Source organism: Pristis pectinata, chromosome 4, assembly GCF_009764475.1.
Source record: "Pristis pectinata isolate sPriPec2 chromosome 4, sPriPec2.1.pri, whole genome shotgun sequence".
Taxonomy (NCBI): Eukaryota; Metazoa; Chordata; class Chondrichthyes; order Rhinopristiformes; family Pristidae; genus Pristis; species Pristis pectinata.
In genome coordinates this window covers 61,332,893-61,353,558 of record NC_067408.1, presented here as the reverse complement: position 1 = coordinate 61,353,558, position 20,666 = coordinate 61,332,893, and the positions used below count along the sequence as shown (strand labels likewise).

Sequence of the window (20,666 nt, the reverse complement as noted above, 5' to 3'; positions counted from 1 at the left end):
TTATGATCATTCTGCCCTCACCAGCCACCTCTGGTCTAATATCCTTCAAAGCATTGAGCTCAACAGTTTAACAGTACTCCTTAATCAATTTGCAGCCCAAATCCACCTCCTGACTTCCAGATGCAAACCCCACTCAATCCCATCTTTACTCTCTCAAACTAGACTCTCTTGCAAGGAGACTGGGGGAGTGGGTTACTGGGTGATAGTTTAGGGGATGAAACAGAGATACAGTCTTTCTCAGTCCTGTCTACTAACAGATTTCTTTGCCATCAATGATATTCAGACCCACTAGTTTACAGAAAATGCTCAGACTATTGTTTAATTATCACTTTTGCAAAGAAATTGACTTTTTTTTAAAAAATACATTTAAACACACTTTCAATTCTGCATTTATAAACAGTAGGTACAAAATATCAGCTGCCACACAAATAGGGAAGAACCCTGTACACACTGAAAAAGGTCTATATCCAGGAAAGTGCCAACTTTTGATTATTGCCTTTTACAGATAAGAGTCGCTGGCTGCTGCTGGACACCACTGCACTCCATGTAAATCATACAGGAAACCGGTAGCAATGCCTTTATTAGGACTGGAGTGTCAGCCATACCAAGGCAGTGCAGTTCAGCCAGAGTCTGGGGATTTGACAGGACAGTGCTGGTACAAGAATTTAATTACACCTGATCAAATGCCACTGATATCAAAATAACACATTTACTATCTCCACTCACTGAATAATTAGATAATTCTATTTAACAATACATTAAAAAGTTATATTTTGGATGAAAAGTGAATATAAATTAATGTTAAGAAATGACTAGAAATCTATGAGTACAAACAGCCCTTCATTTAGTAATCTTACTTTAAATCTGAAACAAATAGTTGTAATTTTGATCACCTGAATTCTAAGTATGTACAAGTAGCTAGTCAATTTTTTTTAAAGACAGTATTGTACAGGTTAGATGTAGCTCACAGTAATTGAGATGCTGGTGAGACAAATCCAGCCCAAATATACATTGGAGGAATGTAGGAAGTCTTCAAGGTCCTGAGGTATTTAGTTAGCTGGAATTGAATCATGCACATCAGCTCTGGTCATCTATCTGGGCCCTGCTGATCTCTCGTAGCTTGGTGATCGTATTGAGGGGCAATCTTCCAGGTTCAGTAAATATTTTCTAGAGTTGAGGGTAAAAAGGCAAAACAAACTTAATCAAATCCTGCCATTGTTACAAACAAATTGGTTGACACATCCATTGTTATGTCACCTACATCAACAGTTTGGATTAGAATGTACAAGGCACTGTTAGCAAGTTTGGAGATGACACTAAAATAGATGGTGGTGTAGACAGTGAAGATGGTTATCAGGAATTAGAGGGAACTCAGTCAGCTGGGTAAGTGGGCTGAGGAATGGCAAATGGGGTTTAATTCAGATAAGTGTGAAGTGTTACATTTTGGGAAGACAAACCAGGGTAGGACTTTCACAGTGAACAGTAGGACCCTGGGGAGTGTTGCAGAACAGAGGGACCTAGGAGTACAAGTACATGGTTCCCTGAATGTGGTATCATAGGTAGACAGGGTGGTGAAGGTGGCTTTTAGCACACTAGCCTTCATCAGTCAGGGCATTGAGTATACAAGTTGGGATATTATGTTGCAGTTGTACAAGATGATGGCGAGGTTGCATTTGGAATATTGTGTTCAGTTTTGGTCACCCTCCTCTAGGAAAGATGTCACTAAGCAGGAAAGAGTGCAGAGGAGATTTGAGGATGTTGCTAGGACTTGAGGGGTGACCTTATAGAGGTGTATAAAATCATGAGGGGCATAGAGAGGGTGAATGCACAGTCTTTTTCCCAGGGTTGGGAAATCAAGAACTAGAGGGCATAAAAGTTTAAGGTGAGAGATTTAATAAGAACCTGAAGGGCAACTTTTTCCACCCAGAGAGTGGTCCATATATGGAATGAACTGCCAGAGGAAGTGGTTGAGGCAGGTACATTAACATTATTTAAAAGGCACCTGGACAGGTGCATGGATGGGAAAGGTTTAGAGGGATGTGGGCCAAACACAGGCAAATGGGACTAGTTTAGATAGGTATCGTGGTCAGCATGGACCAGGTGGACCAAAGGGCTGTAGGACTACTCAATGACAGAGACCAACTGAAACGACACTGATCACTATGGCATGGAATCAGGCTATATGGCCCAACCAACCAAGCCTGGCAGCAGCTTGTTGTTAATGTGCCCTGGGCTGATTTTACCAGCCACTCACCTAACTTCCTACACCTTTAATGTTCTCAATGACAGACTTATAAACACACAAACAGGCCACGTGCCCTAAGCAGTTGTTTTTAATGTTCAGGCACCACATGAACTGTGTTTAATCTCAGGGACACCATCCCATATTGCCTTCCTGTTCTTAAATGTTAATATGATCTCTGTTTTAACCACAAACCACAGGAGTGAATACCACACCCTTTCAACCTCTTCTGTCAGCTTATTGCACACCTCAATCACTAGAAGCAGATGCTTAAGGGAAACCTTAAAGACTGACACCAACCAGTGTTTGTTGTGCAAGGGCCAGACTAAAATTGGATCTTGCTTCAGCAGTGTCCTTTGCTTGCCATCCACTTGGTTTGACCATGCTAGGGTGATATGCTTAGAGATAGCTCCCTATGCTAAACTGCAAGCTGCTTAATCCACAAGATTCACTCTTTGCATCCAGTGACTCATTTGGAAGAGATTGTATCTATTTTTAAAGAGTGAAATTTCACATTTGATCAATGATTAATAAATTCTCCAATAACCTAGGACAATCTTAGATGATCAACTCAAACATCAGAAATCTCACCTTCATAAAGTTATGACAGTCTTGGACCAGAGGACCACGTGTGATCTGCTTGAACTTCTCACAGATGGCAGGGAAATTATTTGCTTCTAAGATTGAAGCCTGGTGGTACTTTATTAACGTCAAGGCCACACGAAAGGTGATTTTAGATCCTTCATAGAACAGACAGTCCCAGATACGAAGAACAGTCTAGAATAATGGTAAATAGTTATGAGTCAAGCAGCAAAGCAACAGGCCCTGCAACCTACCATATACATGCTGACCATTGAGCAAGCATCTATATACACAAACACTTGGTCTGTAGCATTCTGTATCTTGGCTAATCTCATCTCAAATGTTGTGAGAGTCTCCGCCTCCAAAGTTAAAGTTGAGTTTATTGTCATTGCACCTGTGCATACATGTACCTGTGCTTTTGAAAAACTTACTTGCAGCAACATCACAGGCTCATAGCATCTGATATACAACATTCACAAGAAAAATAACTAATTATACAAGAAAGAACAATTAGAACAAGAAGTCCATTGTAGTGCAAAGTGATCGTAGTATTCCTATACTGAGGTAGTGATTAGGGTTGTGCAGGTTGGTTCAAGAACCAAAAGGTTGAAGGGAAATAGCTGTTCATGAACCTGGTGGTGGGGGACTTCAGGCTTCTGTTCCTCCTGCCCAATGGTAGCTATGAGAAAATGGCATGGCCCAAATGGTGGGGATCTTTGATGATAGATGTTGCCCTCTTGAGGCAGCGCTTCCTGTAGATACTACTGATGGTGGGGAGGGATGTGCCCATGATGTATTGGGCCGAGTCCGCTACTCTCTGCAGCTTCTTACATTCCTGTGCATTCAAATTGCCGTACCAGACCACGATGTAACCAGTCAGGATACTTTCAACAGTACATCTGTAGAAGTTTGTTAGAGTGGTCGGTGACAAGCTGAACCTCCCTAACCTTCTAAGAAAGTAAAGACACTGATGTACCTTCCTTGTGATTGCATTTATGTGCTGGGCCCAGGACAGGTCATCTGATATGTTAATACCCAGGAATTTAACACTGCTTATCCTCTCCAATCCACCAATGTAGACTGGCACAAATTCACCCACCTTCCCCTTTGAGTCAATCAGTTCTTTAGTTTTACCTAAAGTGAGTGAGGTTGTTGTTGCAGCATCACTCAACCAGGTGTCCTATCTCACACCTGTACGCTGACCCATCACCAAATTGTAACCGCCCTCTGCACGAAAAAACATACATCAGGTCCCTTCTAAACTTCTTTCCCCTGACCATCTCAGCCAACTCTGGGGGAATGTACCTAACTACCATATTTATGCCCCTCAATTTTGTATCTATTTATCAGCACCCCCCCCCCCCCCCCCCAAGTCTCCTCTGCTCCAAGGAAAATAAACCCAACCTATCCAGGGTCTCCTCATAGATGAAAAATTCCATCCTACTCTCCAATGCAATCGCACCCTTCCTATAGTGGGTAGACCAGAACTGCACAGTACTCCAGCTGTGGCCTAACCATTGTTTTTATAAACTTCTACCATAACCTCTCTGTTCTTATGTTCTAATGTTCTATACCCCAGCCAATGAAGGCTGGTATCCCATTTGCCACCTTAATCACATTATCTACCCATATTGTTGACTTGGATCTTTGGACTTGTACAACAAGATTCACATTTCTCAATACTCCATAAGGCCCTACAATTCATTGAATGTATCCTAAGCCTTGTTAGTCCTCCCAAAGTGCATTGTGTCACATTTATCAGAATTAAATTCCACTCACCGTTGCTATGCCCAATTTACCAGCTTATCAAGATTGTCCCGTAGCCCAAGATGATCCACCTCACTATCAACAATCAATTTTCACGTCTTTTGCAAACATACTAATCATACCTCCTACATTCACATCAAAATTGCATATATATATATATATATATATATATATATATATATATATATATATACACAAACAATAACATGTAGATTAATCTACAAAATCAAAAACAAAACTGCAGATGTAGGAAATCTGAAATAAAACAGAAAATCTTGAAACACTCAGCAGGTGAAGCAGCATCTGTGGAAAGAGAAACAGAGTTACTGTTTCAGGTCAAAGACACTTCTGTTTCATTGTAGATTAATCCTGTCCCTCAATGTTTTCTTTTCCCCAATAACCTCCCTACCAATTTCCAGCGACTACCAATGATGTTATGTAGACATAAAGGACGCAAAACCTGGATTACTTTGCCTTTAGCCAAACCAAGAGGGAAAGACATCGAGACAACAGTAGAGTAAAAGGGCAAGCAAGGGCTGCAATGGCAGCAAATTTATGGATGGTAAATATCCACAAGTGTGAAATGGAGTCTTCTGAGAGACCTGGGAATGTTGTATAGTGGGCCAGGAGTCTCAATGTCCAAGAGTTGAATGTCTCAGCTGATTCCTGTTGACAGGAAGATACTAAACCATTATTAGTCTGACCACTTTGACTACTAATTAGGAGCTCATAACGGACAGCAAGGTCAAGGTGAAGAAAGCTATTCCACAGTCCTGAGATGCCTGAGGGAAAGGGGTAGGGTAATGAAGATCATGGAGTACCGTGAGTGTGAAATGGTGTGACAAATGAAGTTGAAGTCTTATTATAGGAGACAATTTTCAGGGCTGCTGTACTTTACCTGGGCCACCAGCATGTCTGTTATAAATAGACCAGTGTCTATACTGCACAATATCTGATCATAAAATAATGTGACTCTGGTACTTGAATGTGAACCGGTTACTGTGAGGCAGTACGTTTCTGTGGATGTACCTCTAAAACTATGGATTTACAATTTAAGGAGTTGAGGCCATTTGGGAAAAATCAGTTCATTTTGTGATTAAGCAAACATCAAAATGTTTCTCATAAATTCCAAGATGGACAGTGTAGGCAGTGCAAATCTAGTCACCCAGGACTACGGTAAAGGAACAATTGACATTGCTGTACTAGTGCTTCTTTTCCATGGCACCTTAAAAACAAGATTTAAAACATGACTCACAGAAGGAGATTCTCTGGGAGAAATTTCTCACTGAAAGTGGAGTTGAATAAGTGAAAAATTACAAAAATGTTGAAGCTTTAAATACAATTCAATCATTCAGGAAAATGAAGAACATACATTCAACTGTAAACTCTGAACTGTGATACCACAGTACTGAGAAGTCCTGTTCCATGGGCTTACCTCCACGGGAAGAATGTCAATAAACAAGCAGATAAACCACCGAGAAACAACCAAGGTCCACATCACATTGTGCCGTTCCATTAACTCAGCCACTGCAGGGACCTTCATCCTAACCAAATGAGCCAGAACCTCTTGATCAGTCTTTAGCCCAATCATTGTTGGACTGTAGAAACCTGGCAAAAGAGGAAAAGATAATTTAGGGAAGTAAAAGTAAACACTTGTGTTTCAGAAGTGAAGAAACTTTTCAAGCAAAGTACTCTCCCAAGTTCCGTGCAGACAATCAGAGATGGTCCTTACATCCTTTATGTATTTAGACTGCCTCATTTCCTGTTAATGAATAACTTTGACCCACATTTGAGTGTCCTTTATGTATTTAGACTGCCTCATTTCCTGTTAATGAATAACTTTGACCCACATTTGAGTGTCCTGCATCCTATGATTATGACCGGCCACTACAATATGTTCCTAAATGTTCACAGATGATGAAACTAAGATTCCTCAAAATGAAGCAGAAAACAAACCATTACTTCTACATGAAATGCCAGTGTAGTGGCCCTGCAGGTGTGCTGAAGTCTTACAGCACCAGCAATCTTGGATCAATCCTGACTTCGGGTTCTGTCTGTGTGGAGTTTCTATGTGTGGGTTTCCCCCTATATCCCTAAATGTGGATTGGTAGGTTAACTGGCTCATGTAAATTACCCCTCAATGTAGGTGGCTAAAGGGAGAATTGGGAAGGGATCAATGGGCATGTAAAAGACAATAAGGTGCAGAGAAATATGTGGAGAAATGCGATTAAGGGTCAGTTGAGAGCTGGCAGAGTATCAATGAACCAGATGGCTTCCTGCCATAAAAATACATGAAGCATCTATACCGGTGAGATATTCCCATTTCCTACTGGTCCTTTACCATAAAGAAATTGCACATGCTGCAATAGGAGTCTAAATAGAAAGTCGTAGCTTAACCTGAGTGTTTCTATGTTTATGGAAAGAGAAACAGTTAATGTTTCAGCTCGATGACGGTTTAGCAGAAGTAGAAAGTTTTCGACCCTTTAGGTCTATTCTGGTTCCCAGACTAATCCCATCAGTCCCAATCACTCCTTATTTGCACTCTACAATGTATTGTGTCTCATGTGACCATCAACTCCCCTCTGACTCTTTCTGCCACTCAGCCACACTGGGGATAATTTAACCAATTCAACCAACAGCACATCTGAGAGGAAACAGGAACTCCCAGTGGAAACGTGCAAACTCCACACAGCTGGCACCAGAGGTCAGGATCAAACCCAGCACCCTGGAGCTGGGTGGCAACAACACTAACTGCTGTACCATAGTAATCTAAATTTCTAACCTTTCCCAATTCTGATGATGGGCTATCTACCTGAAATGTCAATTGCTTCACTCTCCACAGATGCTGCCTGACCTGCAGAGTATGTCCAGGATTTTCTTCTTTTTCATTCTTAATTTGTGCACCTCCATCTGACTTATCCACACCTACAAGAGGAATCTCCTCCTTTCCAGTGTCTGAGTGGGCCAAACACATTTACAACTTAATTGAACAGCAGCGAATCTTCCACCAAACCAGACTGCAAACAGAATTGACTGTAGGTCTCAGCTGTTAGTGGATCGAAGGGGTGGTTGTCTCAAGTAATTATGCATGGAGTTCTTTCTGAGATGTTTTACAGGGATGCAGCAGGATTGCCTGTCTGAATGGTTCAATTACCAGTTCAGTCACAATACCACTGTCACTGTGCAAGCTGCCATGTCAATTCCAAAAATACAGCAGCTGATAGTGTTCCTGAAGTGAATGGTTTGCTAGACCACTCCAGGGTAAGTTGGGAGTCACCCAGAGCCCAGACAGGGATGGACAGCAGATTTTCTTCCCCATGGTTTAGTTTGAGACCATTACTGACACTTGCTTTTTATTCCAGATTTAATTTACTAAATTTAATTATGGTGCTCCAGATGTGAACACTTAAATCCAAATCATTAGCCCAGGCCTCTGGATTAATGGTCAAGTAACACAATCGCCTGCAAGCACTCATTATGATAATCCACAGCAAGATGTTAAGGTACTAAGCAGATCTGAAGATAGAGATTACAGATTAAAAGAACATGACCTTGGTGCCAGCCCTCGACAGCTTCCACACATTTACTGTATTGCCACTGGCTGGGAAATGTGGCGGCATTGCCCCACTCCCTGTAACACAACAGGCGCTGCTGACTTCCAACAGAGTCCTCAGTTAGGGACAGACAGAGGAATTCACACAAGGTTGTTCAGCTCCACCTATGCCTGCTACTTGGAGGCAATCAAGCATTGTTACAGCAAGCAGGAGGATTCAATAGCCAAGTGAAGCTGGTCATAGAGTCATAGATGTGGAAACAGGCCATTCAGCCCACCACGTGTACACTGACCAGTGGGCACCATCCATGTTAATCCCATCTTCCAGCACTTGGCTCACCACATGATGCAATTAGATGTCAAAGTTTCACTGCTCAATGATCTTGTGAAGAGTGTTTCTTACTCTCTGGCACATACAAAGAGTTCTTTCTATGGTGATCATCCAATACACTCTTCCCGCTCTCCCAAGGTACCAATCCTGCTATAATTCTCCCATGGGATGTGTATCACCAGAAAGGTCATCATTTGATGCCCATTCCCAAGGACGAGGTACGATGTGCTATCTAGCTTATGGTGGAAAGCATTCCCATGAAGCTAAGGAGTTCCAAGATTTTGACCCAATGCAAATGAAAGAACAGCAAATGTCAGAACTGTGCAATTTGGAGGAAAACTTCATGTGGTGACATTTCCAAGCACCTGCTGCCCCAGGCTTTGTAGACAGTGGATGTTATAGGTTTGGGGAGGTGCTATCATGAGTTTTTGCAGTGCATGTGGAAGTGTCACACTCTTGACTTGTGCGTTGTAGATGATAGAAAAGTACTCTGATCTACACTTGTTAGTCAGTAATAACAGTCATCTGGCTACGTTTAAGGTCTGTGGTAAACCCCAGGATGTGGAAGGTGGGATTTTTGGTAATAGGAATGCTGCTGAATGTTGAGATGTTAAGAACATAGAACAGTACAGCATGGGAACAGGCCCTTCAGCCCACTATTTGTGCCGAACTAATTAAACTAGTAATTAAATGCCCAACTAAATTAATCCCTTCTGCCTACACAATGTCCATATCCCTCCATTCTCTGTGCATTCATATGCTTAAGAGCCTCTTAAATGCCTCTGTTGTATTTGCCGCCACCACCACCACCACCACCACCACCTGGCAATGCATTCCAGGCACCCACCACATCTCCTTTGAACTTACCCCCTCTCACCTTAAATGCATGCCCTCTAGTATTAGACATTTCAACCCTGGGAAAAAGATCCTGGCTGTCCTCTCTATCTATACTCCTCAATCTTATAAACTTCTATTAGGTCTCCCCTCAGCCTCTGCCACTCCAGAGAAAACAATCCAAGTTTGTCCAACCTCTGTTTACAGCATATGCCCTCTAATCCAGGCAGCATCCTGGTAAACCTCTTCTGCACCCTCTCCAAAGCCTCCACACCCTTCCTATAATGGGGCAACCAGAAGTGAATGCAATATTCCAGATGAGGCCTAACTAGAGGCCTATAAAACTGCAACATAACTTCCTGACTCTTGAACTCAGTGCCTCAACGACTAAAGGCAAGCATGTCATACACCTTTATTATCCTATCAATCTGTGCAGCCACTTTCACGGAGTTAGACTTTGTTGTTGTTAGACTTTTCTGTTAGAACTGGCCATCGCTTGGCCTAAATGTTACTTGAACTCTCAGCTCAAATCCAAATGTTGTGCAGGGTCTGCAAAAAGTAAACCCGAGCTGTTTCACTGACTAAGGTTAGAACTAGAATTGAACATGATATAATCAGTGGACACCCTCACTTCTGCCTTCCCAACACATGAAAGACAGTGAACTATGAAGCAGCTGAAGACTACTGGGCTTAGGAAACTGCTCTGAGAATCTCTTACATATCTGAAGGGGAACAGCTCTGTTCCTCCACAATTTGCTGTGGGCCATCAGGAGAATGGGTTGGAACCACAATCTGTAACCTCATCATCTGGAATATCACTCATTCTGTCATTGCCATCACCCCTATCTAAAGCAAAACCAGGCACATCTCAAAATTAGATTGTAAGCTAGAGAAACCACACCACAGGTTTATGTGTACGCTAAACAGTGAAGGCAGCAGAAAATAGAAACTGCATCTTCCCTCAGTGGTGGTGTCCCTGGACATGTTCAGTTTTTCCAGGGAGCCCTGATGCTACACGACATCAAATGTGGCCTTGTGTCAAAGGCAGTCACTCTCACCTCGCCTCAAGAATTCACTTCTTTTGCCCATTTCTGGGCAAAGAGCATGACGATGTCCAGAGCAAAGTCGTGCTGACAAACTCCCAACAGAACATCAACAAAACAAAAGAGCTGGTCATTGACTTCAGGAAAGGGGGTGGTGTACATGCACCTGTCTACATCAATGGTGCTGAGGTCGAGAGGGTTGAGAGCTTCAAGTTCCTGGGAGTGAACATCACCAACAGCCTGTCCTGGTCAAATCACGTAGATGCCACGACCAAGAAAGCTCACCAGCACCTCTACTTCCTCAGGAGGCTAAAGAAATTTGGTTTGTCCCCTTTGACTCTTGCCAACTTTTACCGATGCACCACAGAAAGCATCCTATCTTGATGTATCACGGCTTGGTATGGCAACTGCTCTGCCCAGGACCGCAAGAAGCTGCAGAGAGTTCTGGACACAGCCCAGCACATCACGGACAACAGCCTCCCCTCCTTGGACTCTGTCTTTACCTCTCGTTGTCTTGGTGTAGCAGCCAGCATAATCAAATACCCCACCCACCCAGGACATTCTCTCTTCTCTCCTCTTCCATCGGGTAGAAGATACAGGAGCCTGAAGGCACATACCACCAGACTTAAGGTCAGCTTCTACCCCACTGTGATAAGACTATTGAACAGTTCCCTTATACAATTAGATGGACTATGACCTCACGATCTACCTTGTTGTGACCTTGCACCTTATTGCACTGCACTTTCTCTGTAGCTGTGACACTTTACTCTGTACTGTTATTGTTTTTACCTGTACTACATCAATGCAATCTGTACTAACTCAATGTAACTGCACTGTGTAATGAATTGACCTGTACAATCAGTTTGTAAGACAAGCTTTTCACTGTACCTCGGTACAAGTGACAATAATAAACCAATACATTAGTGAGCATTGTCAGTGACACCAGTTCCTTTGCTGAGATGGTAGGTGGCTGGATTGGATTTTGCCCGACCGGTGCACACAGGATGTACTGGAGCATTTTCTACTTGCTGGATACACTCCAATTGTGTAGCTGCACTGGAATAGTTTGGTAAGCAGCACAACCATTTCTGAGACACATTTTTTCTCCACTCCTAATAGCCTTTGAATTGAATGTTTTGCTTGACCATTCCAGAGGGCAGTTAGGAGTCAACTCCTTGCATGTAGATCTCAAGTCATGCAGACCATACCCAATAAGGACAATTTCTTTACTGGACATTTCTTACAATCCTGTGGTTACATGGTCAACATTGCTGATTCTAGTGTTTATTTCTAAAATTATTATATGAATTAGTTTGAATTCCCCAAATGTCAAAAACTTACCTGGATAGGAAAGGTTTAGGTTTAGAAGGTTTAGAGGGATATGCACCAAATGTGGGCAAATGGGACTAGCTTGGATGGAAATCTTGATCTGCGCGGAGCAGTTGGGCCAAAGGGCCCGTTTCCGTGATTGATGACTCCCTGACATTCTTATCACTGCAACTGCCACGTCGTCAAGGCCCAGAACTTTTGCCTTTATCAATGTTCTCAGCTGTTTCTGGATTTCAGTGGAGGGTACAGGCCACAGTTTGGCACCTGTGATGACAGGGATCTCAAGAAGAAGTGGAGGTGAATCATCCACTTGTTATTCTGACCGAAAATGGTTAAAAAGCTTCATGTCTTGGATACTCAAACTGGGCTCTCCCATCAATGACACTGATATATCCTTGGAGACCCTGCTTTCTGGTCACCATACAAATTCATGTTTATTTACCTTCCATGACAGAACATGGCACTGCAGAGGTTTGATGTGATCCATTGGTTGTGGGACCACTTAGCTCTGTCTACCGCATGCTATTTTCACCATTTAGGGTAAAGATGATCCTAAATTGTCACTTCTCTAGCTTAGCACCTCATTTTGATTTAAAAACAATGCTGGAAACATTCAGCAGGTCAGGCAGCATCTGTGGAAACAGAAACAGCACTAACGTTTAAGATCGTAGACCCTTGTGCTGCTCCAGATTTGGTTCAATGGGCAAAGATGAAGCGAGTAACATTCCAGGTCGTGAGGTTTCAGACTGTGATACAACCCCATTCTGTTGGTGGCCCACTGCACCTCATGGATGTCTGGTCTGGAGCTGCTCCAATGCAATGGTGTCAAGAAGGTTGATAAGCATGAGGATGGGAAGATTCACACTGCCATACCACCTGCAACATACAGCTTTACAAATGACTGACAGGCGATTCACAATTAGCGATCTCACCATCAAAAGAAAAACCATTGAGGGCAAGTGCAGGGCAACGATGCCATCCCTTTTCAGCTGGGATGCAGTTTCAGCTGCCCTTTGTTTGTGATACACAAAAGGGAGGGTGGTGGGAAGACCAAGGATAACTGATCAACCACAAATGCCATCTTTTCAATGAGCCCCTTGCTGGTACTATAGAACATAAAATGGTACAACACAAGAACAGGCCTTTCCGCTCACAATGCCTGCATCAAATACAATGCCATTAAACCAAATATCTCCTGCCTGTCCCTCCATTCACTCAAACGCCACTATTGTATCTGCTTTCACTACTCTCCCCTGCAGTGCGTTCCAGGCACCTAACACTTTCTGTGTAAAAAAAAAACTTGCCCCACACATCTCCTTTAAACATTCCCCCTCTCACCTTAAATCCACGTCCTATAGTATTTGACATTTCTACCCTGGGAAAAAGATCCTGACTGTCTACCCTACCCATGCTCATCATAATTATATAAACGTCTATCGGGTCTTCCCTCAGCCTCCGACACTCCTGCCTTCTAGGAGGAATGGTGCTGCCCCTTGATCCTAACCCAGCAGAAGTGGGGCAAGGGGTGGAGTTCCCTGTTCCAAGGGAGGTGGGGGGGGGCTGCTTGCATGTGATCACTGTAGATTGCTTCATGTTGTACACTGCCACAGAAAATGTCCCATCTCTGAACTCTGTGCTGAATGAAATCAGTCAATTTCACGGATTTCAGTGCCAGAAACACTACAGGCTTTGTACAGCAACAAAATAGAGAATATCAGCTAAATGCTGACTGCTGATTCAATGAAATGATCACAATAATTGGTAGTGAGCGAGCGACTCCCTTTGCAGCAGGTCCCATGGTTCTGTTTTGCACATTGAATGAATGCATCGAGAAAAGCTGTTTGCCGCTTTGTTTTGACGATGTAATACATTAGCAGTATTTATTGCCGCACGCAGCTCAGTGTCTGTCACATTCAATCAGTAAAGAGATTTGGTGTGCTTGTAAATTGCCCTTAATGTGCAGAGATGTGGCAGCCAGTTATTTCAGGTCAGCTGCCCTGTAAGGCTATCACATGGTCTCAGCAGCTGCAAATAATCCCCTTTGCATTTAGAACAGCAGTTCCAAAACCAAGCTAGAACATAACTAGTGGCACAGCATAACAACAACGTACTCACACACTGAGAGCAGTACCTCTTAACACCCACAAAGCTATTGTTTCTTTATATTCAAAGTAATGAGTAGAAAGCAGGAAAGCCCGAGTTTCAATCATTCTGATTGGAGCCACGTAATTTAGGTTTCTTTACCATGGAATATGGGACATCCTGTACTATCATCTGTAAATAAACCAACTAGTCTCAAATGCCCACATTATCAGCATTACTCTTGGCTGAACATATCAGCTCACTGATTACATTTCTAAGCAAATCCTTTTGAGTGAGTTTTTCTTGGATAGATCATTTACTTGAATTTCTCAAGTTCACTTGCTTGGGACTGAGGATGACTTGCTAACACTCCAGTTCTGAGGGGTTCGGAGGTGGCTGATGTGAGATCCACAGATTCTGCCCTTGGTAGGGCAGGAGATGCTGGATGGGGCAGGTGGAAGGGGAGTTTGGTGTGATTTACTCTGGGTTTCCATGTACTCTCGATGAAGGAACTGAAATTGTTCCTTCTCTGTTCTGAGTGCTCATGGGTCTGGTATTCCCACAATTCCCACCATCATGAAGTGCTTTGAAAGGCTGGTCATGGCACGCATCAACTCCAGCCTCCCAGACAACTTCGACCCACGGCAATTCGCCTATCGCCGAAACAGGTCTACAGCGGACGCCATCTCCCTGGCCCTACACTCAGCTCTGGAGCATCTGGACAGTAAAGACACTTATGTTAGACTATTGTTTATTGATTACAGCTCCGTCTTCAATACTATAATCCCAAGCAAACTCGTCACCAAACTCCGAGACCTAGGACTCAACACCTCCTTCTGTAACTGGATCCTTGACTTTCTGACCAAGGGACCACAATCAGTGAGGATAGGCAGCAATACCTCCAGCACGATTATTCTCAACACTGGTGCCCCAACAAGGCTGTGTCCTCAGCCCTCTACTCTACTCCCTATACACTCATGACTGTGTGGCCAGATTCTGCTCTAACTCCATCTACAAGTTTGCAGATGATACCTCCGTTGTAGGCCGTACCTCAAACAGCGATGAGTCGGAGTACAGGAAGGAGAGCTTAGTGGAATGGTGTCATGACAACAACCTTTCCCTCAATGTCAACAAAAGAGCTGGTCATTGACTTCAGGAAAGGGGGCGGTGTACATGCACCTGTCTACATCAATGGTGCTGAGGTCAAGAGGGTTGAGAGCTTCACGTTCCTGGGAGTGAACATCACCAATAGCCTGTCCTGGTCAAATCACGTAGATGCCATGGCCAAGAAAGCTCACCAGCACCTCTACTTCCTCAAGAGGCCAAAGAAATTCGGTATGTTCCCTTTGACACTCACCAACTTTTACTGATGCACCATAGAAAGCACCTGATCTGGATGCATCATGGCTTGGTACAGCAACTGCTCTGCCCAGGACCGCAAGAAGCTGCAGAGAGTTGTGGACACAGCCCAACACGTCACAGAAACCAGCCTCCCCTCCTTGGACTCTGTCTTTACCTTTCGCTGCCTTGGTAAAGCGGCCAGCATAATCAAAGACCCCACCCACCCAGGTCATTCTCCTTTCTCCCATCAGGTAGAGGATACAGGAGCCTGAGGGCACATACCACCAGGCTTAAGGACAGCTTCTACCTCACTGTGATAAGACTATTGAACAGTTCCCTTATACGATGAGATGGACTATGACCTCACGATCTACCTTGTTGTGACCTTGCACCTTATTGCACTGCACTTTCTCTGTAGCTATGACACTTTACTCTGTACTGTTATTGTGTTTACCCGGACTACATCAATGCACTCTGTACTAACTCAATGCAACTGCACTGTGTAATGAATTGACCTGTACGATCGGTATGCAAGACAAGTTTTTCACTGTTCCTCTGTACAAGTGACAATAATAAACCAATACCAATTCGGGAGAGCGAGGGTCTTAACACTTCTCCCAAAGAGACTTTGAGAACATCATACTTTCCATGGTGGAGGTCGGATAGGCTGCCTCTTTCAGGAGTCTGGTGTCAGGCTTGTGAACGATGTGGACTGCCCAAATGAGGCAACTGTGCACAATTAGAGCCTCAAAGCTAGTGGTGTTGACTTGGGAGAGATCACCGACACCACTTCATTCATCCTTCCAGTAGAGCTGGAGGATGTTGTGGAGACAATATTGCCAGCATATCTCCCAATGTTTTTCTTGTCTCAAAAACATACAGAAGGGCAGGGTTCATTGCTGCCTGGTAGACCATGAGGTTTTGACCTTCACAGACCTTACTCATATAGCTGAAGGAGTAGCTGGTGATCTGGAGACAGGAGTAGCCATCATCACTGATGTTTGCCTTTGCCGACAGGTGGTTCCCAGCATGTGATCAGTGGGACCATATTATCCAGGGTCTTGTCCTGGAGCTTTACTATTGGAGGGTGATGTTCTATAGCGGGGGCAGGCTGGTAGGAGGGCCTTTGTGATGTTTAGTGTGCAGCACATATACTGCAGTGCACAAGTTGTCCGTGACTTGGAGACACAACAGACTGCAGATGTAGGAATCTGGAGCAAAAAATCAGACTGCTGGAGGAATGCAGGGGGTCAGGCAGCATCTGTGGAAGGGAAAGGAATGGTTGAAGTTTTGGCATGAGAGCCCGAATCAAGACTTGGAAGTCAGACTCCAAATGTACACATATGCAAGCATCATCTGCGGCCGCAGCTGTATGACTGTCCTGCAGACAAGCTCCTTTCCACTGGGAACCCTGCTGGAGGCAAGGTGTGATGTTGCTATGAGAAAGGTTCATCAAGTGTTGGGCAATGACACAGCCTCACCCGACACCAGTCTGCCCAGGGATTGGGTGTGCTGTTGAACCATGGGTCAAGATCATAGCTTGCACACCATCATGAAGCAGACATAGAATGGAGACAAATTTGAGAAGACAGAGTTAAAAGGCCACATAAAAATCCCTGTGCAGTGGTTGATGCTGCTCCCTGAATTTCTCTGGAGTTGTCACGCAATGAAAATCATGTTCACTGTGGTTCAAGATGGATTCAATTCATGCTGTGATTCTAGCAGCAACTGGTAGCGACTGGGAGGCACTTGCGGAAGGCCTTTCCTTGTGGAGACCTCACTAGAGGTACAGAAGCCTGAAGTCCCAGACCACCAGGTTCAGGAACAGCTACTTCCCTACAACCATCGGTTTCTTGAACTAAACTGCACTACTCTAACCTTACCTCAGCAATGGAACACTACAGACTACCTCTTGCACTACCATGGATTTGTCTGCATTCTTTTTTGCATTAAGGCCTTGTTTTGCACAGTCTTTTTCTCTTCAATGTATTGTATAATTCATGTCTAATTTATGTTCCACGTGTTGTCTGAACCCATGTGCCTGCAATGCTGCTACAAGTTTTTCACTGTACCTGTACCTCACTTTACATGACAATAAATTTCTTGACTTGCATTTACCACAGTCAAGTATGGTCTTTGAGATGGGTCACAATTCCAGTCTCTCTAGGATTTCCTGGCACATGCTCTTCTTCCCAAATGTGGCAGTGAGGTCGTGTATTTGAAAGAAGTGGAACCATCTGCTCTTGGTGTCTACTGTCACCTGAAGAACAGACAGTGGGTGGAAAGAGCATGTGGCTCAGCAGCTTGACACACAGCCTTTGCTTAGTGCTTTCAAGACCTTCTGTGGTCCAAACGCTCAAGTCCCCATCCCATGGTAGAACATCATCAAGGACATGGTCAATACCCACTGGAAGGAACACATCAATGCAGAACTCCCAAACAGTGACTCCGTACTTTTCAGAAGGGTCCTTTGACTTCATCACACAAATTACCCTGCCCAGCCACATCTCCACCTCAGATTGACAAGGGTGAAGAGACCATTAAAACACAACTAAAACACAGGTCACAGTATCATCATGTAACAACTCCCAGTGAGGTTGGCAGTGAGTAGCATTGAGCACTACACACTCCCTTTTAAGAGAAAGGTGCAGCAATGGCAACTCCAGTTTAATTCTCCCCATATTCCCATCAACTCCTCCCCCACCCCGATTCTACCACTCACCTACATACTAAGGGCAATTTACAGCAGCCAATTAACCTACAACAAGCACGTCTTTGGGATGTGGGAGGAAGACTGAGCATCCAGAGGAAACCCACGCAATCAAAGGGAGAACGTGCAAACTCCAAACAGCACCCGAGGTCAGGATTCAATGCAAGTCTCTGGAGCTGCGAGGCAGCGGCCCTATCAGCTGTTCCACCCAAGGATGGGATAAACCCACCTTGCTGGCCTCACATTATTCTTCAACTCCATCAGTCAAGGTTTAATGATGCTCCCCTCCGACAGTGCAGATTTGATTTAATCCCCACTGGTTCCCCATTCTGTAACTGGGGCTGGTACACTGCAACTCCAGGCATGGATTCAATTGAATTCTACAACTTCAGATAACTTAATTTCTCAGTCCCTATCAGTTATCCATCTGTAATATGTTTTTTCTCCTTTGTTTCCCTCTTTGGGTGGAGGATGTGCCCAGCCTGACCTGCTGGTCTTGTCCTCCTCCTCTGCATTTTGTAATTTCCACACTCTTTTGTTTATGTTCTCACTCTCGAACTGCTCCCATTCACGCACTGATCAAATAATCTTGTTTACAGTTTATCCTCATGGTCACTCCAACTTTACCTCAGAGACATCCCCTACCCTCCCTGCAGCTTCTTTTGTCTCCTTCCTAGTTCTGAGACAGGCTCTCCAATCTGAAACGTTAACTGTTTCTCTTTCCACAGATGCAGCCGGACCTACTGACAACTTCCAACATTTTCTGTTTTAGTTTTAAATTTCTGATCTTGTCTGGAATGCCTAATTCTTCAAAAAATGTATATTTTTATCCAGATACATTGTCATTTATAAGTAGCAGTGTGACAGGCTTAAAAGGAGTGAAGTGATACTGGCACAGTATTCTATATTTTCAGCTGGCATACCTGGTACTATCTTCTTAATCAGAGAGTCTAACAACCAGAAGGACTTCTCTTCATCCTTGGTCACTATGAGCAAGTAGCCAGCAATAAAATTCATCCCCTGAAAAATAAAACAATGAATCAAAAAAATTACATTTTCTAAAAGGAAACATCAAGGAAAAGAAAAATCATGAGAAGTTAAAATAAGAATTTGATTACGATTTAATTATGGACAAACTTCTATAAAAGCTACAAATGAAGCAGCCTAAATGATTAAGGTTTAATGTGGAAATCAAAAACAAAACTGCAGATGCTGGAAATCTGAAATAAAAACAGAAAATCCTGGAAACACTTGGCAGGTCAGTCAGCATCTGTGGAGAAAGAAGCAATTAATGTTTCAGGTCTGGAACTCTTCCTCAGCTCTGGGAAGGAGAGTAAAAAGGTAATTTTAATGTGCAGAGAAGGTGGCAGATAGAATAGATAGAACCAAATGAGTATCCCTGATAGCACGAGGCCAGGTCAAATGGATTAACGGGGGCATTCAGAGGGTGATTGTGCTCCTTTGTCTGTGTTATGCATTGCCAACAGCAGGGCTGTGGGACCTGATGATCAGGTTGTATCAACATAGAGAGAAAATTGAGCCAATAATCACAAGAGAGATGGTCAGGTCTAATATAGCCAGTTGCCTGCAGATGTGCAATGTGGGCTCTTCTCATTATCCATTCCAATCCTTCACAAAGTTCATCCATGCTTACTCAAGTTCAATCTTAAATGTCTGCCCATTCATTCTTCCATCTGGAGCTCGTGCCAAACTTAAACACATTCTCAGAGTTCAGCTCATCAACTGAAAACTTCTCCAACAGCTGAGCCAGCTTTTTTGCCGTAATTCCAAACAACCCATCCATCCACTTCTTGTAGCTCAAGTTCCTTAGCCAGTGATCAGCCTGGCTTCCCTTTACCATAGCTTTCAATGCCTGAACATTGGTGGTGTGGAGCAACACCTGGAACTGTGCAGAGTGCTCTTGGTGTGTACCTTCCATCACACCAAGCAACAAAGGCTGGCACCAATGGCTTTCTATCCCCACTGCATTCTGCCACCACTGACGTTGATGGGATTCCAGACATCATGGGCCAAAGTGTCTGTTCTAATTAATACAAGAACAACACCGTGACATTCTGATGTTGTGCACAGATGAGACTGAATAAAAAGATGTGACGGGTACAAAATGCACCTCTTTGTGTTACGGACTCAGTGAAAGTCCCTTTAAGATAGGGAGTGTGTGTGTATGTGTGTGTGGGGCGCGCTTATGTCAATAGAAGATAAAGGACGTAATGACGTTGTAGAAGTCAGAAGAAGGAGGAGAGAGAGAAGGGAGAGAGACACCAGCCTGCTTGTTTTCTCTATCAATGGATGAGAAACAATAACTGTGTTTGCCGCTGAAATCCATGTATGGAAGTTGGAAGTAATCCGGTGGAGTTCACTTTGTTGCTGACCTGTAGAAGGAAACAGGTATTTGTGTGTGGACGACCACGATTCGGATGCTTTTCGGGGTGAGGAAGTCACTACCGAGTAAACACTGAAGTGTCGTTTGGGTTCCATCGTGGAACATTTGGATTTCGTATTTACTCTCTCTCTGTTTTTCTACATCTACGTCTTATCTTCTGACAACGGTGGTTGTTGAAGAAACCCTTGCTCATGTTTCACCTTATGGCTTGCGGAACTGAACTTTAAGAACCATTCCGAAACTGGGAGTTTTGGACTTTGCCACACACACACACACACACAAAGTAGTGATTAGTAAAATAGTTTTTAACACTGAATCATGCTCAGTGTGTTTCTTTTGTTGCTGGTTCGTGACATTTGCCATTCGGACGGCATCCATGTGGCAGGAATTGTAATGCGTGCTAGAAGGGTTTTTTTTAAGGGGGTGCAGAACTTGGGTATTCTTTAAA

The 20,666-nt window shown here is 43.7% G+C and overlaps 1 protein-coding gene across 1 annotated transcript in view; it reads right to left on the bottom strand.

Annotated features, from left to right (window-relative positions):
- Nucleotides 1–296: 296 nt before the first annotated feature.
- grtp1a (growth hormone regulated TBC protein 1a) overlaps nucleotides 297–20,666 on the bottom strand; it is a 57,999-nt gene continuing 37,629 nt past the window's right edge. Inside the window, exons 5-8 of the mRNA XM_052014003.1 lie at nucleotides 18,738–18,834; nucleotides 6,027–6,199; nucleotides 2,834–3,019; nucleotides 297–1,167 (exon numbers count right to left, since the gene is read on the bottom strand). Coding sequence (XP_051869963.1) covers nucleotides 1,078–1,167; nucleotides 2,834–3,019; nucleotides 6,027–6,199; nucleotides 18,738–18,834 — 546 coding nt within the window. The 3' untranslated portion in view covers nucleotides 297–1,077. The remainder of the gene's footprint in view (nucleotides 1,168–2,833; nucleotides 3,020–6,026; nucleotides 6,200–18,737; nucleotides 18,835–20,666) is intronic.